The sequence below is a fragment of the Haliotis rufescens genome, unplaced genomic scaffold (assembly GCF_023055435.1).
Source record: "Haliotis rufescens isolate VD_foot unplaced genomic scaffold, xgHalRufe1.0.p SCAF_15, whole genome shotgun sequence".
Lineage (NCBI taxonomy): Eukaryota > Metazoa > Mollusca > Gastropoda > Lepetellida > Haliotidae > Haliotis > Haliotis rufescens.
The window spans coordinates 17760308-17782329 of NW_025963835.1; the positions used below are offsets into that span (position 1 = coordinate 17760308).

General features: G+C 40.0%; 1 protein-coding gene across 1 annotated transcript; it reads right to left on the reverse strand.

The window, feature by feature from the left end:
• Positions 1-4526: 4526 nt before the first annotated feature.
• LOC124138666 (transmembrane protein 134-like) lies at positions 4527-18849 on the reverse strand. Its single transcript, XM_046505426.2, has 7 exons — positions 18648-18849; positions 17530-17582; positions 16717-16815; positions 15496-15572; positions 14651-14695; positions 13862-13915; positions 4527-9731 (listed from the first exon to the last, which is right to left on the reverse strand). Exons 1-7 carry the CDS (start codon positions 18828-18830, stop codon positions 9652-9654), a joined length of 591 nt encoding a protein of 196 aa, XP_046361382.1. The 5' UTR covers positions 18831-18849; the 3' UTR covers positions 4527-9651.
• Between the last annotated feature and the right edge of the window lie 3173 nt (positions 18850-22022).

Sequence of the window (22022 nt, forward strand, 5' to 3'; positions counted from 1 at the left end):
TTAGCAATACTTCAGCAATATTTCAGCACTATCCCAGTAAGCAGGACCAGACACACATATAGAGCAATGTGTAATCCTATCTTGCTAATCAACCATTGTGACCATCTGATCCACAATATGTATATATACACATGTAACAAACTCATAGAGACCCTTTAATCCTTGTTTGCAATGTATAAAATTAAGCCTGAAAGAACGGTGCAAATGTCAAGGTCCCCATGACCACTCTTAATTTGAAACACTGTGTGAGTGAGTGAGTGAGTGAGTTGGGTTTAACGCTGCCTTGAACTATTCTAGTCATATCACGGCGTGTCAGCTTCATGTGGGAGGAAAGTGATGCAGGTCTCAGACGTTAACCACTTTGGTGAAACCCACGAGCACGGGTATGGTGCTGACAAACCTAGAAACATAATCGGGGCGAACTGGGTTTCTGGCCTGTACAAGGGACGCAACTCTACACAGTGAATTGCGGTGCCTTATACTTCTTGGCCACTCATGGCCTCCTGTCTGTGTGCAGAGTGTTGGTGATATTTGTATTTCCTCTAATAAATGCCAATGAACTATCTTTAGTGAATACACTGAAGGGTTGCACAATTTATTTACAAGCATGGCTAAACACTGAATGACCATCTATTTTTAATTTAACCATAGCTTTCTGATGTTTTTTAACAATTAGCAGGAGTTAGGGATTGTGCATTACACTCAACATTTACAAGAGGAAATACGGTATACAGATGGAGGACCCTATGCCACAAAGAGGCTAGCTACATGCATAGTGAGGTTCTAGTTGTATACTGTTGTAACAATCACAGATATACTATTGCATAGGCTGACCAGCTAGTGGCCACTACAGAGGACTGACCAGCTGGTGGCCACTACAGAGGACTGACCAGCTGGTGGCCACTACAGAGGACTGACCAGCTAGTGGCCACTACGGAGGACTGACCAGCTGGTGGCCACTACAGAGGACAGACCAGCTGGTGGCCACTACGGAGGACTGACCAGCTAGTGGCCACTACGGAGGACTGACCAGGTAGTCGCCACTACGAAGGGCTGACCAGCTGGTGGCCACTACAGAGGACTGACCAGCCAGTGGCCACTACAGAGGACAGACCAGCTAGTGGCCACTACGGAGGACAGACCAGCTAGTGGCCACTACGGAAGACTGACCAGGTAGTGGCCACTACGGAGGACTGACCAGCCAGTGGCCACTACAGAGGACAGACCAGCTAGTGGCCACTACGGAAGACTGACCAGGTAGTCGCCACTACGGAGGACTGACCAGCCAGTGGCCACTACGGAGGACTGACCAGGTAGTCGCCACTACGGAGGACTGACCAGCCAGTGGCCACTACAGAGGATAGACCAGCTAGTGGCCACTACGGAAGACTGACCAGGTAGTGGCCACTACAGAGGACTGACCAGGTAGTCGCCACTACGGAGGACTGACCAGCTAGTGACCACTACTGAGGACTGACCAGCCAGTGGCCACTACAGAGGACTGACCAGCCAGTGGCCACTACAGAGGACTGACCAGCTGGTAGATTCTACAACATCACCCACGGTCAGCTAATCAGTCGGCCAATAGGTGGGTATACGTGAACATCCTGTTCTGTGCGAAATATAATACAATACAATGTCATTAGTCATGTTAGATACACTCGTGTAAGAGGCCATTAAAGAACACATACACAATTGGTTAAACATAATGAATGCTGAAAGTAAAGCTGACAGGCTCTGTGTTTTAAACATGAAATTTAAAAATGAAATTCTAAACAATCTGCTTTAAAGATTCAACAAGCTGACATTCCTGACATTGTCTGTCACATCACTGTAAGGAGTATCGTTTAGCTAAATTTAATATAAAGACCAACAATATGTATGCCATGATATAAGCTCAATAAAGTGAACCTGGGGTTCAAGTAGGCTTAACATTAAATTAAATTAAATTAAATTATATTAAATTAAATTAAATTAAATTAAATTAAATTAAATTAAATTAAATCAAATCAAATCAAATCAAATCAAATCAAATCAAATCAAATCAAATTAAAATAATCAAATCAAATTAAATTATAAAGGGAATTATCAAGGGAAGATCAAGGCTCAGTTCATAACATATTTTTGTAACAATGACATAGATTAATGGCAGACATGTTAGGCACATCCTTGACAAGGGTAGGCCCTCTCACTTATCTTAATCTATGCAGGACTTATCTGTCTGAATGATGAGGTGAAATTGGGTTTAACGTTGCATCCAAGATTGTTGCACTGATATAGCGATGTGCATGCATGTGTGTGTGTGTGTTTGTGTGGCTACTTGTACTAGTCCTGACTAATGCTGATTTATAGTGCTAGCTCACTGAGATACCATGCCACAGCTTAACATGAATACCCCCACTCAGACACAGTATGCTGACTCCGAGCCGACCAGTCCTTGTTTTAGCCCCTTAGTGCTGTGTTCGCAAAGATGACTAGATGGAGTGTAAGTGTAGGTGTTATTGGGTGTAAGTAGAGATAATAGGTTGTGTAAGCTGGGATCTTCTTGAGTGTGAGTGAAGATTTCAGTGGATATATGTGTACATGACCGTGGAGTTAAGTGTAGATCTTAGTGCAGTGCAGATCTTAGTGAGATATCATCTTAGTTAAGTGTAGGTGTAGATCTTAGTGAAGTGTAGAACTGAAGTGTAGATGTAGATCTTAGTGACGAGTAGATCTTAGTGAAGTGTAGTGTACATTTTAGTTCAGTTTAAGTGTAGATCTTAGTTAAGAGTCATCTTAGTGAAGTGTAGGTGTAGATCTTATTGAAGTGTAGGTGTAGATCTTATTGAAGTGTAAGTGTACATCTTAGTGAAGTGTCATCTTAGTTAAGTGTAGGTGTAGATCTTAGGGAAGTGTAGGTGTAGATCTTACTGAAGTGTAAGTGTACATCTTAGTGAAGTGTCATCTTAGTTAAGTGTAGGTGTACATCTTAGTGAAGTGTCATCTTAGTTAAGTGTAGGTGTACATCTTAGGGAAGTGTAGGTGTAGATCTTACTGAAGTGTAAGTGTACATCTTAGTGAAGTGTCATCTTAGTTAAGTGTAGGTGTAGATCTTAGGGAAGTGTAGGTGTAGATCTTAGTGAAGTGGAAGTGTACATCTTAGTGAAGTGTCATCTTAGTTAAGTGTAGGTGTAGATCTTAGTGAAGTGTTGGTGTACATCTTAAAGAAAGTGGAAGTGTACATCTTAGTGAAGTGTAGATCTATGTGTGTGTAGATACAGAAAGTAGAGACAAAGTGAAAATGTGACTATTTACAAATTAATCATTTGATTGACAAAATATATAGAGGATTCACTTGTATGAGGCGGGCATTTTGAATATGCAAAACTCACATTGGTGTATTTTGATTGGCTATTGATTTCCTGCTAATGAGGAGGACAGATTCTGTGCTAAGTATGTAGTACATGAGATGGAGATTCGAACTGCACTTCCAAATGGAAGCTGTGGGTTTTATCACAATAGAAAGATGATATGCTGCACTGGATAACCGAGGATCCATCCTAAACAGGCTTTTCTATAAAAGACCCTGCATGTTACTGATATTAATTCAACTGCCCTTTCTATAGCCCGTACATCCTGGCACGTTGGCGAACATAATCAACAAGAAATCATTAAGTCAAGGCAATGTCACGACTATCAGATAATTTACTTTCATTTGATACTCTCTGCATCTTCCTGAGGCAAGGGAATTAACTGACTGTATAAAATCCAGCTTCCACCCTTGCCGATCAACGCAGGAAGTTATGGTCTTGGTTGAAGCGCCACCAAAAGCCTTGAATTTGAGTGTTCTATATCTGTATGAACCTTGACTGAATCAAAGGAAACAATCTGATTCTAAAGCGATACATAGTATAGGCATAGTAAAACATGTAGCTATTTGGATGATACCATATTTTCTTGTGTATAATTACATTATTGAGTATTTTTAACTGAATCACTGGTAGATATGGGAGAAAATGTGTGCACACCTAATTGCTATTTCCGTCTTAGTTTACAATACAAAAACACATGGTAATCTTAATCTCTGCATATAGAACATTGCCTAGCAGTACAGGAAACACAATTGAAAAGGTAAATGATCATGTTTAGTGATGTTTTATCAGAAATTTCACATTTTCAATGACCAAATTCGTTATCTCCTGTTTTTGAAGCATTACAGTGTAGTTTTTATACTGTGCATAATACATAAAAAAAGCAATTTTCCAAAAACTTTTACAATTCAAGGTGTGCATAATGCCAGGTGCGCACAACACAAGAAAATAATGTTATCTCTTATATTGCTACCTGTGGAGGAACACATGACAAACAAGTTCATGGAATGATTGGGTGGGTGAGTGAGTGAGTTGGGTTTAACAAATCTTTTAACAGTATTACAGTTATATCGCGGCATGTCAGCTTAATGTGGGAGGAAAGCCCGAAGTGATGCCGGTCTCAGGCGTTTACCACTTCAGTGAGCCCATGAGCACGGGTATGGTGTTGACAAACCTAGAAACATAATCGGGGCGAACCGAGATTCGAACCCACAATCATAGGTTTCCTGCGTGCCCAAGGGACGCAACTCTGCACAAGGAATCGCGGCGCCTTAGACGACTGGGCCACCTGTGCCCCCTGGAATGATTACAAAAAAGAAACTAACACAAAACTACAATAGCCAAGTTGGCTAGTCGTCTGAAACATTTTCTAGTCCTGAAAAGCTAACCCTGCATTTATATTTTGGTTTTGTTGAAAATATATTTGATCTAATCTGTGAAAAGTGTGCAATGAAAACAGCTATGTGAAAAGAATTTGCACCAAATTTGTCGTCAACTAGAACATAAAATCAAGATCAACAAACTAGTAATGCAAGCGACCTTCACATTTCACTAGCCCTTTAGAAATGTTACTTGACACAGTCTAGTAGGCTAGTGTTTTTTGGTTAATGCTGCAACATAAATAAAGCAAGATACACAAAGGTACAATATACATAATCTCAACTTTGCGTGTAGTAATGGTGCATTATTCAACACTAACGGAGGTATACCATAGTAAGTACAACAATCAGTGAAATGAATGATGACCGTATTCGACATAATAAGCGCCCTGCACTAATATTATTGCTAATATATTGGCGTGTGAACAATCCCAGTTAGCACCCCTTCCGATTGATCAATGTACACAAGACTTACTTATTCGTCTATAATACGCAGTCTTGTGTTATATGCACCCTTAATTATGTGCAATTACATTCTGGAAAGATATATCTGTTGTATATAAACATTTCAGGCTGTCAGCATAAACCACGAAATTTTAGATCTTTCAACTCTGTTTTATTTCACCAAAATAATATTCTAACAAGAGCCCCCTATTTCAAATTTTGAGAGCACCCTAGGCGCTTATTATGTCGAATACAGTAATAATATACAATTCATCCACAACCAAGCAACATGTTCATCAGCACATGATGTTGAATAAATAGTCACCCATGGACCACTAGTACTTTCACAAAATGGCTGCAGTGATCTGCATGTTTTGTAACTTGGAGGTAAAATTAGTGATTGTAATGAGTGATTGTAACTTTTGTAATTCAGGGTAGCACAGGAAGTGTGAAACAGGAAGTACACGAAGTTATCTCCCTTTCTTCTGTGACGTCTGCTATTCACATTACACATCATGACAAGGGATGGACACATAATTGTAAAGTCATTAAGTGTGGTCTACAAATGTCTGAAATTATTTTCAAAGAATATTTGAACAAACAATGGTAAGATCTTTTGTAAAGAACATTCACGCCAAACTGCAGCTTGACAAGTATTCAGTCAAGACAGTTAGATGATGGGCACACTGCCTTATGTCCATTGTTCAATCCCTCCATTCTGCTGTCACACATGATCTTACACTGCGCCCATCTTGTGGAATTCTTGATAGTCTCAGACTGACCAATATTCTTTACATCTCAAATGACTATTTGTCAACTTCAACAAAATAAAACAAAACAAAATAAATACAAATTGTGTGGTTGACAGTTTGTGTGAATCCTTAAGCTATTTCAACATTTCCATGTCCGTGAGCACAAAAACTCAAAAACAATACGTGTAAGACCATAATACATTAATTATTTCTAATTAAATAATCAATTTGCCAATATAAAATCAACACGGGGACCAAGGAAAGGTTCTACTTACTTCTATTACGAACGCAGTTTTAGTTATCAAGTTTAAACAAATCATGAAACAATTTCGTTAAATCAGATCTGAGTGCTCGCTACTGCTTCTTGTAGAGGTAATGAGCACTAAGATCTGATTTTTATGAAATTGTCATAGAAAAGATGGCTGATTCAAGAGTATCTACTTATCGATGCAACAAGGATGTGTTATGATCAATATTCATATAATGTATTTGAAACAAATAACGTAACGAAACACCATCCCAAGAAATCATTTAAGCAGATTGATGTAGCTCAAGTGATACTTGTCTTCAGTTGATCAAGGAATCGCTGACCACACGATATAATTCAAAAGAAAAACCTCAAAAGTACTATTGTCATATTGCTGTAAACACACTGATGTGTTTAATGACTGACGAGACTGACTCACAGAACACTGCCATGTTACTGAGATGTTATTAAGATTTCAATAAAAAAAGTGAGGATTCTAGAACCTCAAATAAAATAGTACAGTGACGAGAGTCACAAGCTGACCAGGTCAAGTAACTTCTACAGATTTGATTTAATGAAATCATATATAGGTATTGTAATGCCAGAACACAATACTATCAAGTTTACATAAATCAAAACTCATTTTCTGCAAAAGTGAATTTTTTTAAATACTGTGTTTCAAAATATACACTTTTGGAAATGTTTTGGTTTGTGTTTTTGTTAAACCTTTGATTCAAGAATTTGTTGGAGGAACTCATGGCCATTGTTTAGTCCATATGTACCGGTATATTATATTGCAGAGGTATTTGTTGACTCAATAATTGCCTGAAGGTGAGTATGCTCATATGGGACTTGTCATCAATGCTTTGTTGCTTTGCTATAGGACAATGTTCAGCAACCACCTACACACAAATGTAGGCCAAACGTTTTGCAAACCAACAAATACATAATAAGGCCCAATAAATAAATGTGGTGTGACAGTTGACGTCACCCGCATCAGGTGGAGAGACTCGTCCATCCATCACCTGATCGAGATCTATGCACTTTTGTAAACAGTATATTACCAGGGTACTCTGACGTTCACTTCTGTTTTTAGACTCTACAAGGATAAATACAGATGTACACCACCGTGTCCAGCTCTTGTCTGAAAATGCGTCTGAAACAGTTCTTTGAGGCATTTGTAACACCATAAAAGTTATATTGCACATGCACTACAGATTATTAAATTAATAATAATGATAATAATAATAATAATAATAATAATGATGATGATGAAAATAACAACAACAATAATAATAATAATAATAAAGGTGCATGCTTGATAAAGTGCAGCATTATTGTTGTTATCCCTGTCATTAGATCAGTGTGCACTCGATTGCCATTCTCAGCTCCCTGGGGAGTATTCAACCCAAGCTGCTTATTAAAAAGGATAATAATACAAACTATTGTTTGGATGTTGATGCACATAGTTTCAGTTTCTGTTGCATGCTGGGAATGCCAACCCTGACCTTCATTACCAGATTAAAGATTGCTGAACATTGAGTGAAAAAGTAAATTTGTACTTGCATAACAAAACAATAAGTTTGAGACATTTGAAAATTTGACACCCAATTTGCCGTTTATAGGTCAAATAATCTTAAAATTTGAGGAATTTGCTGGGTGGGGCAAATGGTTTGACACAACAAATTCCACACATCAAAGTTCAACAACAGTGCTCCTGTGTTTCCCCCATCAACAGCTGGCCAGCCATCAAAGGGAATACACAGCATCAGTTGACATCTGATAAGCCCTACGTGACACCTTATACTACTTGTACATTGCATGTACATTGCGCCTGACACAGTGGCAATCATCCCCACACATGACATGCACATACTCTTTGGTAATTAATTGCTATTCTTAATGTTTAAACTGCTTTCTGGCACATGTTCTGTCAAAGATAAACCCTCAACACCAAAAGAGTCTAAGAGTAAAAGTAATAAATAGGTACTCTTATTAATGCCAAATCAAACACTGCCAAGTCAAATGTTAAGTGACAAAGGTTACCTGTTTTACATCCAAGTTTTGAAAAAATGTGAGGTGGGAGGCATTTTACCAACAATCTAAAATTACTTGTGTTACTATAGTTCTCGGTCTGATGAAGTCTGTTAAACAACTACAATTAGGCTAAAAAAATAAAAAGTCTTGGTTCTCAGGCACCATCTGCATCATCATAAAGTCTGCTGCACGCTTCAGTTTTATTTCCATTTTTAAAGAAAAAAATTAAATCCTAATACTTAATAACAATGCGATACAAAATAACACAGAGTTACTTCCCTTTACTGCACATCTCGTGTTATGGTCATGGCGGCAATAGGAGTTTGTATGCTTGTTTATGTAGGTTGGCCCTTTCCCAGGTTGATGGCACACGACTGTTTATTTGGTTACTAGTTTGCACAAGCCAAAAAAACCTAAACATTGCCTGCCTGCACAATTTTTTCAAAAGTCATTGCCTGAGAATCAATTCTTTTATTTTTTTTAATCCTTCTACACGTAACTCTGTCTGCCAATTACCGTTAAACATACATTTCAACATAAAACACAGTGACCAACTAACATGAGCATGTGTATACAAGATCAGAGGGGTGGAATGACGGGGTCATTATTTTCTGAAAAATGTTACCATGGTTACAGTGAAATCAGCAGCAGAAGAGAAAGCTAAACCTCTTTGGGTTTTTAAACTTGAATCAGTCTCATTGAAAAGTGCATTTTCACCACAGTGAGTGAAGACTTACCAGGAATGCACATTAAATGCCTGGTCAGTTTAAGCCCATGGGCCTAAAAATGGAACAATGGAAATGTTTCCAAGCCCATGGGCTTAAATTTTATGATATTTGTTTGACCAGTTATGTTTAATAACGTATAATAGCACTTACAAGCATGGCAACGTTTTTACACCTTGAGCGGTGTCAGTGGTTTCAGGGCTTACAACACCAACTGGCCATGTTAGTGAGTTGGGTTTAACGCGGCTTTTAACAGTATTCCAGTTATTAACATTAACAATCTCAGCCAAGGAGACCTTAACGTGAACAGATGCCTTACTAACTATGGACAATTTTGCACATAAGTTTAATCGTCTCGGACAAGCAAACTCACTTTAATTTCAAACCCAACTGACAGTTTTACAAATAATTTTACCAGTCTCGGACAAGAAAACTCAACCCTATCGACAATTTTGCACATTTTGAATGTTTGTTACTTCATTTGAAATGAACACCGGTGAAAACAAATATTAACAACAACCTCATCATCAGAACAAACAATAATGGAATCGATCGATCCAAGGGACCTCTGACAGAGATCACCCTGTAATAACTGTCATGTCAATTTGAAGGCTGAGATCACCAATTCAGAGTCCCACGAGGGGAGTAAACTGGTCCTAGTCACATGGTGGTCACAGGCTTGTGGACTGCAGTATCTGTCATCATCCATGCTGTCTACTTCAGGACCGGCAGGTTGTAGAAACTGAAGCCGGGGCGGCCCTGGACAGCGAAATAGATGTAGACCACGTGATACACTGAAACACAACCATGTCCTACACTGAACCACAACCATGTCATAAACTGAAACACAAACATGTCATACACTGAAACACAACCTTGTCATACACTATAACACAACCTTGTCATACACTGAAACACAACCACATTATACACTGAAACACAACCTTGTCATACACTGAAACACAACCACATTATACACTGAAACACAACCACATTATACACTGAAACACAACCTTGTCATACACTGAAACACAACCATGTCATACACTGAAACACAACCATGTCATACACTGAAACACAACCATGTCATACACTGAAACACAACCTTGTCATACACTGAAACACAACCACATTATACACTGAAACACAACCTTGTCATACACTGAAACACAACCACATTATACACTGAAACACAACCATGTCATACACTGAAACACAACCTTGTCATACACTGAAACACAACCACATTATACACTGAAACACAACCTTGTCATACACTGAAACACAACCACATTATACACTGAAACACAACCATGTCATACACTGAAACACAACCACATTATACACTGAAACACAACCACATTATACACTGAAACACAACCTTGTCATACACTGAAACACAACCACATTATACACTGAAACACAACCTTGTCATACACTGAAACACAACCTTGTCATACACTGAAACACAACCTTGTCATACACTGAAACACAACCACATTATACACTGAAACACAACCACATTATACACTGAAACACAACCTTGTCATACACTGAAACACAACCACATTATACACTGAAACACAACCATGTCATACACTGAAACACAACCACATTATACACTGAAACACAACCATGTCATACACTGAAACACAACCACATTATACACTGAAACACAACCTTGTCATACACTGAAACACAACCACATTATACACTGAAACACAACCTTGTCATACACTGAAACACAACCACATTATACACTGAAACACAACCATGTCATACACTGAAACACAACCTTGTCATACACTGAAACACAACCACATTATACACTGAAACACAACCATGTCATACACTGAAACACAACCTTGTCATACACTGAAACACAACCACATTATACACTGAAACACAACCATGTCATACACTGAAACACAACCATGTCATACACTGAAACACAACCACATTATACACTGAAACACAACCTTGTCATACACTGAAACACAACCTTGTCATACACTGAAACACAACCTTGTCATACACTGAAACACAACCTTGTCATACACTGAAACACAACCACATTATACACTGAAACACAACCTTGTCATACACTGAAACACAACCACATTATACACTGAAACACAACCATGTCATACACTGAAACACAACCACATTATACACTGAAACACAACCATGTCATACACTGAAACACAACCACATTATACACTGAAACACAACCATGTCATACACTGAAACACAACCACATTATACACTGAAACACAACCACATTATACACTGAAACACAACCTTGTCATACACTGAAACACAACCACATTATACACTGAAACACAACCACATTATACACTGAAACACAACCTTGTCATACACTGAAACACAACCACATTATACACTGAAACACAACCATGTCATACACTGAAACACAACCACATTATACACTGAAACACAACCATGTCATACACTGAAACACAACCACATTATACACTGAAACACAACCTTGTCATACACTGAAACACAACCTTGTCATACACTGAAACACAACCATGTCATACACTGAAACACAACCACATTATACACTGAAACACAACCATGTCATACACTGAAACACAACCACATTATACACTGAAACACAACCATGTCATACACTGAAACACAACCACATTATACACTGAAACACGACCATGTCATACACTGAAACACAACCTTGTCATACACTGAAACACAACCATGTCATACACTGAAACACAACCATGTCATACACTGAAACACAACCACATTATACACTGAAACACAACCATGTCATACACTGAAACACAACCATGTCATACACTGAAACACAACCACATTATACACTGAAACACAACCTTGTCATACACTGAAACACAACCTTGTCATACACTGAAACACAACCATGTCATACACTGAAACACAACCACATTATACACTGAAACACGACCACATGACACACTGAAACACAACCAAGTGATACACTGAAACACAACCACGTGATCTACTGAAACACAATCACGTGATATACTGAAACACAATCACATGATACACTGAAACACAACCATGTGATGTGATGTTGGTGATGTGATGTGATGGTGGTGATGTGATGTGATTGAGTGAGTGAGTGAGAGAGTGAGTTGGGTTTAACAACGTTTTTAACAGTATTACAGTTATATCATGGCGTGTCAGCTTAATGTGGGAGGAAAGCTGAAGTAATGCAGGTCTCAGACGTTTACCACTTCGGTGAAACCCACGAGTACCGGTATGGTGCTGACAAACCTAGAAACATAATCAGGGTGAACTGGGATTCAAACCCACAATCATAGGTTTCTGGCATGCCCAAGGGACGCAACTCTGCACAGCGAACTGCGGCGCCTTATACAACGGGGCCACCAGTGTCCCCTGATGTGACGTGATGTGATGGTGGTGATGTGATGGTGGTGATGTGATGTGATGGTGGTGGTGTGATGTGATGTGATGGTGGTGGTGTGATGTGATGTGATGGTGTGATGTGATGTGATGGTGGTGATGTGATGGTGGTGGTGTGATGTGATGTGATGTGATGTGATGGTGGTGTGATGTGATGTGATGGTGGTGGTGTGATGTGATGGTGGTGATGTGATGTGATGTGATGTGATGGTGGTGGTGTGATGTGATGTGATGGTGGTGGTGTGATGTGATGTGATGGTGGTGTGATGTGATGGTGGTGGTGTGATGTGATGTGATGGTGGTGTGATGTGATGTGATGTGATGGTGGTGGTGTGATGTGATGGTGGTGATGTGATGTGATGTGATGTGATGGTGGTGGTGTGATGTGATGGTGGTGGTGTGATGTGGTGTGATGTGATGGTGGTGGTGTGATGTGATGTGATGGTGGTGGTGTGATGTGATGGTGGTGATGTGATGGTGGTGGTGTGATGTGATGTGATGTGATGTGATGTGATGTGGTGGTGTGATGTGATGTGATGTGATGTGATGTGATGGTGGTGGTGTGATGTGATGGTGGTGGTGTGATGTGATGTGATGGTGGTGTGATGTGATGGTGGTGGTGTGATGTGATGTGATGGTGGTGTGATGTGATGTGATGTGATGGTGGTGATGTGATGTGATGTGATGTGATGTGATGGTGGTGGTGTGATGTGATGGTGGTGGTGTGATGTGGTGTGATGTGATGGTGGTGGTGTGATGTGATGTGATGGTGGTGGTGTGATGTGATGGTGGTGATGTGATGTGATGGTGGTGGTGTGATGTGATGTGATGTGATGTGATGTGGTGGTGTGATGTGATGTGATGGTGGTGGTGTGATGTGATGTGATGTGATGGTGGTGGTGTGATGTGATGTGATGGTGGTGATGTGATGGTGGTGGTGTGATGTGATGTGATGGAGGTGGTGTGATGTGATGTGATGGTGGTGGTGTGATGTGATGTGATGTGATGGTGGTGGTGTGATGTGATGTGATGGTGGTGATGTGATGGTGGTGGTGTGATGTGATGTGATGTGATGTGATGTGATGGTGGTGGTGTGATGTGATGTGATGGTGGTGGTGTGATGTGATGTGATGGTGGTGGTGTGATGTGATGTGATGTGATGTGATGGTGGTGATGTGATGGTGGTGGTGTGATGTGATGTGATGGTGGTGATGTGATGGTGGTGGTGTGATGTGATGGTGGTGATGTGATGGTGGTGGTGTGATGTGATGTGATGGTGGTGGTGTGATGTGATGTGATGGTGTGGTGTGATGTGATGGTGGTGATGTGATGGTGGTGATGTGATGGTGGTGATGTGATGGTGGTGATGTGATGTAACGTGACGTGACGTGATGTGATGATAGTGAAGGTGATGATAAAACTAGTGTTTTGAATTTTTATGTACATATTCATGACAACGTTATTACATACTCACCACCGGGTATAAAACACAGCAGACCGATGATGAAAAAGACCAAACAGTGAAGACCTGTGAATAGAAAACACAGGAATTGTACCAGGATCTGCTGCCTGGGAGCTCTGGTAACACAAATGTACCAATCAGATCACCATCATCCTACGCTACATCATGTGTTATTGTTCTTTTGTCATTGGGATTCAAAATAATTGTATATGTTACTTTCAATTGGGGAGGGGAGGGATGGGGGAGGTTGCCCCATGAACCACCCCTTGTATGTTACAGCAGTCCGTAATCATCGTACCGATGAAGATCTGTGATAGCAACCCATGCTTGCTCAAAGAGGCGACTATGCTTGTCGTAAGAGGCGACTAAAGGGATCGGGTGGTCAGGCTCGCTGACTTGGTTGATGCATGTCATTATATCCCAATTGCACAGATCGATCTTATGATGTCAATCATTTGATTATTTACAGATCACCATCATATAGCTGGAATATTGCTGAGTGCGGCGTTAAAGAACAATGAAGGAACAAAACTGTAAGTCATTGAGCCAAGCAAGGTCAGACAAACATACATAATAGGAGCAAGGTTTTAACAGTGTTATATCTATGTTGCGGCATGTCAGCTTGATGTTGGGGTCGTAAACCACCTGCGAGCACAGGTATGGTGCTGACAATTCAAGAAATTTAATCTGAGCAAACTGGGATTTCGAACCCACAATCATAGGTTCCTGGCATGCACAAGGGATGCAACTCTGCACACTGTAAAGCAATACCAGAGACAGATACAACACAGCATGACTCACCTCTCTGTGGTGATGCCAAAATTCCAATGCCAACAAAAAACAATACTGAAAAAGATGGAGGAAATCATTGGAACTTGATCATGCTCATATTAACAAGTTCAAAATGGCATTACAAGTGCAGGCACCTCACATCAACAGGCCATTACAGGTGCAGAGAAATTTGACCAACAACTTTTTAATTTGCAGGATTTTCTTTTTCAGGTATTCATACTACTTAAAGTTTCAAAATTTATAAAGCTGGGTGCCGTTGTACAAAGCGATCTTAGCGCTAAGATGATCGTAACTGACATACCTTAACATAGACTTACAACAGTCGTAGCGCTAAGTTTGTTTTGTACAATGGTATCCTGATCGTTAAAGCATACGATACGTAATTTAAACAATATGGATAACCTCCTTGGTAAACAGTTATCGCAAGTTTTATTTGGGTGTGTCCTTACGCTATTCACCTCCTGGGTCCCGTTCCATAAAGCCATCTTTGGGCTAGGATGATCGTAACTCCCATACTTTAACATAGACTTACGACAATCGTAGCGCTACGATCGCTTTGTGGAACGGGACCCAGGTCCCACTTGCACAAAGCGATCTTAGCGCTAAGATGATCATAACTCCCATACTTCAACATAGGCTTACAATAGTCTTAGCGCTAAGATCGCTTTGTGCAAGTGAGCCCAGATGCATGTTAGTGACACATTGTCGAATGGGTTCGACAGCAGTGTTGTAAGCATAATAATACATGACAAGTTGAGCTATTGGAGGAGGTTGAACGTACCCAATCTTATTGCTAAATCCTAAATCCTTAGATTAAGCAAGACTGTTATCATCATAATCATACCAATCCTCACCTAAACCAATTGCGGTAAGAACGAACGAACCCAATACCACTCTCCAATTCTCTCGAACTTTCGGGTGCCTCAGCCAACTGAAAGAGAGCAACACATCTTCAAGCACATAATTGTCTTGATCAAGGTATTCCAGAACATTATTATCAATGTGTTGCTAAGGAACTGAAGAATGAGACTGTCCTGAAACAAGGAATTCAAGAGCACCATAATCTTGATCAAGACAATCTAGAATATTTTCACTATTGCAGCTTCTATAGCCAGTAAAGGTAGAAGTGTTGCTGTATATCATGATATCGATGTATCAGTAATTTTTTAATGTTCATGTAGTAGTGATACAAATTGTGAATATTGATACTAAATTAATAATTCACAGCCTAAGAAATGTTAAAATTTATTAAGTTAAAATTCATTGGTTAAGATCAGGGATGTGAGCAGTCCCGATAAAAAAAAGAGGAAAAGTCTAGGGGGGTAGTGTGTGTGTGTGTCTTTTATACATTTGATTGCATTTTAAACAATTTCGTGCAGTTTGGACAGCATTCACACCAAGAAATGCAATAAGTCAATGGCAAAAGTCAATAAGTCACAGTTGGAACCTATGGCCAATAGATCCTGGCATGCCCAAGGGATGCAACTCTGCAACTTTTCCCGTTATTTGTAAGTCTCACTGAAGTGAATGAAAGTGTTGTGTTCAGAGCTGTTTTGAACAGTATTTTAGTTATTTCATGGCGTGTTAGCTTCCTGTGAGAGGAAGTCATATTGCTGGAATATTGCTGAGTGTAGCAATTAACAACCAAAATAATAATAATAATAATGCTGCAAGGGGACTCCACAAACTGACACTTGTCTGAGACATTTGCCACTGTCAACACCCATGAGACCTGGTAGAATTTGAGAATGATAATCAGGTTGGGACCCTAATCAACAGATCCTGGCATGAATAAGGGACACAACTCTGCACAACACATAACAGCACCTTAAACAACCAGGTTACTCGTTACCCATTCCTCCAAGTTCGCCATTGCTCTTACAACAAAGTCTACCCTGGAACTTAGGGTTATAAGCAATAAACATAAACAATACCTGTCACTATCTGAAAATGACCGCACAACACATAACAGCACCTTAAACAACCACGTTACCCGTTCCTCCAAGTTCGCCATTGCTCTTACAACAAGCTTCACCCTGGAATTTAGGATTATAAACAATACACATAAACAATACCTGTCACTATCTGAGAATGACCGCGTGGACACAATGGTTTCACTTGACCACGTGGAGAGAGAATGGGTGGACACGCCCCCCGGCAAGAGTTCCCCTGGTCTGAAATGTACAACAAGTAGTGGATTACATTTAGTGATTATATGATCATGATGACTGAAGAGAACCTCTGCATTGTTCTTGCCAACAGCTCCTTGCATAAACATGATAAAACCTAATGCGGGATGCATAAAACCCCATGTACCCCTTGTGATCCTGCTACAACATATATCATAATATTTTCATAATTTTATTGACATTTGGAAGAACATTCTTCTCCATCAGAACCAATTATCAATTTCTAAGACATTTTATTTGACAATCAGTCAATTTCCAAGAAAATAACCCGATATGAACTCCTGTGTCTGGGACTAGGAAAATTCTGGAAGGACAAGTGGTGTTTCCTAGTGGGCAACCAATTGTACCATTAGGAAGATGGCAACTCTGTAACTGATTGTTTTTTAGCAATTACTGTATTTCCTCTATTAGACGCCCAGGCTTCTATTTATTTCGGACAAGCCTTTGACCCGGCGTCAAATAGGGGCCCGGCGTCTATTGGAGGCCCGGCTTCTATTAATACCCCCATTTCACTATGACCACGAATTTAGGTCCCAAAAAGGGATCATTAATTGTATCGACCCGGCGTCTATTAGAGGCCGGGCTTCTATTTTTTGCACTGAACAATTGACCCGGCTTCTATTAGAGGCTGGCATCTAATAGTGGAAATACGGTACTTATTAAACCTGCTGTGATCATGCTGATGTGAATACAATTTACCTGAAAGACTTTTTCTCAGTACTTCTTATTAGGGGATTTTGTTGTGCACGAAACTGAAAAGAAAAATTATGCATAAGTTATGCAGCTCTACAAATTAATTAGACTGCCTCCGTGGTCTAGTGGTAGAGCGTCTGCCTGGGCAATGGATGGTCGGGAGTTCGATCCCCGGCCACACCATACCAAGACGTTAAAAGATGGTACTTGTTGTTACCCTGTCTGGCGCTTGGCATTAAGGGGCTAAAACAAGGACTGGTCGGCTCGGAGTCAGTATACTGTGTCTGAGTGGGGTATTCATGTTCAAATGCGGCATGGCATCTCAGTGAGCTAGCACAATAATATATATATATGTATAAAATAATGTACGGCACCAATTTTCGAACTCAATCTTGACAAGTATCTCTTATATAAGCATGCAAACTTTCATTCATGTTATTTCAGTAGTTGCTCAGAAAACTTGTCCACAATTTCACACAGTATGCACAGTTGAAAAGCACAGAGCAAAGGCCATAAGAAAAATGTAAGTGTGTAAAATTTCATTTCTCTAATGTTTCTGTAGTTTTTGAAAAAAATTGTCCACAATGAGGATAGGACGGACGGACAAACTCTGTTCCTATAACCCCCACTTTGTGGTGGGGGAATACTATAGTAATTACTCAAGACACAAGAAATGCCAAATGCTAACCACAGATAGCTACATATTCTTGACACTCTCAGAGGCAGGGGTGAACGTTATTTAGTTATTTTGCATAGTCTTTGTCAGGCAATCTGAGTGATTCTAGCTCTAATTATACTTATAATGAAGTCATTAACTGAGCATCAAGTGAATGATGAAAAATACAGAGGTGTAGGGTTTATGCTATGAAACATCCATGACATTAAGGGAGTAGTAATTGTTGTATTATATGCAATTTTAACAATTTAAGATAACACTTTACTAGTAAAGTACAGATTGTAGTAGGGCTGGGACGGGTAACTCGGGTCGGATGGGTACTGAGTAGGACCCGGGTTCCCACAGGACTACCTGGACCCTTGGTTAGTCATGTGATATATTCATTTGACAAAATCGTCATAACTAACTATTGGTATTGTATGTAAATACGATTTTGAAGTGTAGATACCTGAAAATGTTGTAACGGAATTTCTGTGCCCTCTTCCTCTTTATTTTCTTCTAAGTCTCGAATTTTGGCCCCTTGTAAAGGCGCAGAAACTCTTGTTGAGCCATACAGCCTGACCTTATCTTCATCGTCCGAGTCGGCGGTTTCGCCTACATTCAACTTATCGTAGGGACTGCTAGCTGTCATTTTCTTCCATCATTCTTCCATCTTGTCAAAACTAACGAAGGGAGATAACTCCTATAACTGATTCCATAAAGATCAGTCGCTAGTGAAAAAAACATTTGTTATTGATTTGCCAGGAAACGATGCTGAATGACAGGCATCGTTGGGTTGAAATAAAGACCATCCAGATGTTTGTATTATGCAAGTAATTCAATACTATATGATTGTGTCCATTCATACCAGGTCACATCTGTTTAAAACACATTCTTTTATGTTGGATATTTTAATAACTAATTAAGTGGTGTAGGTTTGAAAACTGTGGATCATATCTTTGTTCGATATTAAAGTTGTTTTGGGTCGGGCCATAAATGCCAATTGTTACTGTTTAAAGTGCAGGGAGATAAATAGTTTACAGTAACATGTCAGAGAAGGCCCGTTTAAGGTGTTTGCAGTGGCTAGAAATTACATTTGAATGCCTTTAATAAATTATTATTTTAAGCAATTAAAAATTATCTCGTCTGATTTTTGATTTTTTCATTTACTTTTTGGGTGCATGTCTGGGTTATAGAGAAAATGTCCCCTAGCAAAACTGTCCCCAAACAAAATTTTCGGCGGTCTGTAAATAAACGAGTCTGGACCAGACAATCAAGTGATTGACATCATGAGCAACGATCCACGAAATTGGGATCGATGACATGCATCAGCCAAGACCACCCGATCCCGTTAGTCGCCTCTTACGACAAGCAAACTCGCCTTTTACGTCAAGCATGGCTATTCTAAACCGGATCTTCACGGGTCAGTGCAAAATAGCTTAACAATAAATAAAATAAATCACTACGGATTTGTGTTAATTTCGTTTCTTGAAAATTCGGGTCCGTTTTCTCCAATATGTGTGACCATTTTAACTAAGTTTGTGGCCATTTTCTCCTAATTGACTGGGACCATTTTCGCAAGGGGCCATTTTCTCCCGCACCCACATCTTGGAGTTCGGGAGCAGTCACTGTGCAGACGTTTCTATATTCATTTAGATCATTATCACATAGACAAATAAACCTCATATTAATAGGAACACATAAACAGCTATTATTTTACATCAGCCATTTTAAAGTACACATCTTATTTTGTCTCACAATGCCTAGTGCATGAGATGAAACTGTGAGTGTTCGCAAATATCTTTCCACGGTAATCGGAAACTTGGACTGCTGTTCAAACTAAAACGGAGCAGGTCGGAATTCAATATTATTGACGTAGAAAGAGCAATGCACGAAACCCCGAAAAGACCGCCCACAACGATCACTGCCACCAAGGTCACCGGAAAGTGGGATTGTTATTCAAACCGAAATAACCTGTGTATTAATGTATAAAGGATCTGTTTCAATTGCCGTCGACGCAGAGTGTCGTTGCTTGCATATATTTATGCAACATCGCAGTAAACGTGAAAAACTTTCCCAATCACTAGTAAAGTGAGTATAATAGTTTTATTTCACTTTTGCGAGTTTTCCAATCTTTCAACCCAATCTTAGGCGGATCCAGAGGAGGGTGGGTGGGGTGGGGTGGGGCGGTGTGTGTGTGTGTGTGTGTGTGTGTGGGGGGGGGGGGGGGGGGGGGGGGGGGTTTGTCGTAGTGGTTGTGATAAAGAAATGCAGTATGTTGTAGGCAGTAATATTATCTGAGATATGATTTTGTTATTTTGGTCCACTCCCTTTAAAAATGCTGGATCCGCCCTTGCAACTTATTATAAAACCGGGGCGGTCGGGGAGCCTACTGCTTAAAGCGTTCGGTCGTCACGCCGAAGACCCGGGTTCGAATTCCGACATAGGTACAATGTGTGAAGCCCATTTCTGGTGTCCCCCGCCGTGATATTGCTTGAATATTGCTAAAAGCGGCGTAAAACCAAACTAACTAATTATTATTCTGTGAATGCTGACTAAGCGCCGCTAAGCGCTTACTTAAGATGAACTTTTGAAACTCAAACATACAATAAACAAACAAAGATTTCTAGTTTCTTTTTCTCCTCGGTTTATATAAATAAATTAATGTCGCACTGGCAGCAGTGCAGCCATTTAACGACGAGAGCAACTGTAATATTTAAGGACAAGGGCATAGGGGTGGCCCAGTGGTTTAGCGCTCGCTCGTCACGCCGAATCCCCGGTTCGATTCCCCACGTGTGTACAATGTGTGAAGCCCATATTGCACGGCGGGGGACAACAGGAAAGGGCTTCACACATGATACCCATGTGAGGAATCGAACCCGGGTTTTTGACGTGACGAGCGAACGCTTTAACCACAAGGCTACCAAAACCCCCTTACTGGAAACGCGGATATTCAACATTGAAACAGACAATATATCAACAGGATGTGTTATCAGGGAAGTGTAAATCGCATGGCAGGAATGACGTCTGTCAACAATGATGGACAACAACATCACCACCGTCTGCAGAAACGTACGTAGATAACGACGCCCCCGGACGTTATTTAGTTGGACCGATTTGGCCGCCTCTTCATTCGTCACAACTCGCCCCTTCCGTAACCTGCAAGAAGACTCGTACCCCTATCGATAAATGTTATGTGAGAATATAACACAAACCAATCAGAATGCGCGTATGACGTCACGTACTTCGGTCAAAGAATCCCTCACAAATATTTGTGTTTTAAATAACATCTTGAATATATATGACTTTGGGGAAATATACGCGAATCATTACGCAACGAGTTGACAATTTGCACTTAGACGGGACCCAGTCGCAAAAACATGGCCACCAATGTTCAACTTTGACGCCTGAATGAAGTAACTTTGAAACGTGTCTGGTCAAATCCTTGGCAACAAACTCGTAACCTTTTATGTTCTGTACATAACCCACAGTGGAAGTTTGAGAAAGGTTATTACTTACACTGGTAATCTACATGATAAATTATTGGTCCAGTCTGGCTCCGGTTATGTAATAATGATTTGAAAAAAGTGACAAAGAGAACTATCCCCAAGTTACATCATTTTGAAAACACATTTTTATAGAAACAACAATAAATAAATATACCTCATCTTAAGAATGCATAGCCAGATTTATTATTAATCACATTTGTTTTGGGAATGGCATAATGAAACAAACCTAGGAATATGCATATGAGCACGTTTGTTACGAACAAGTGTAACTGCTCTCCACAATTCCCCATGTCAGAATAACCACGATAGACCGACGGCTTCCGTTGCCGGCCAAT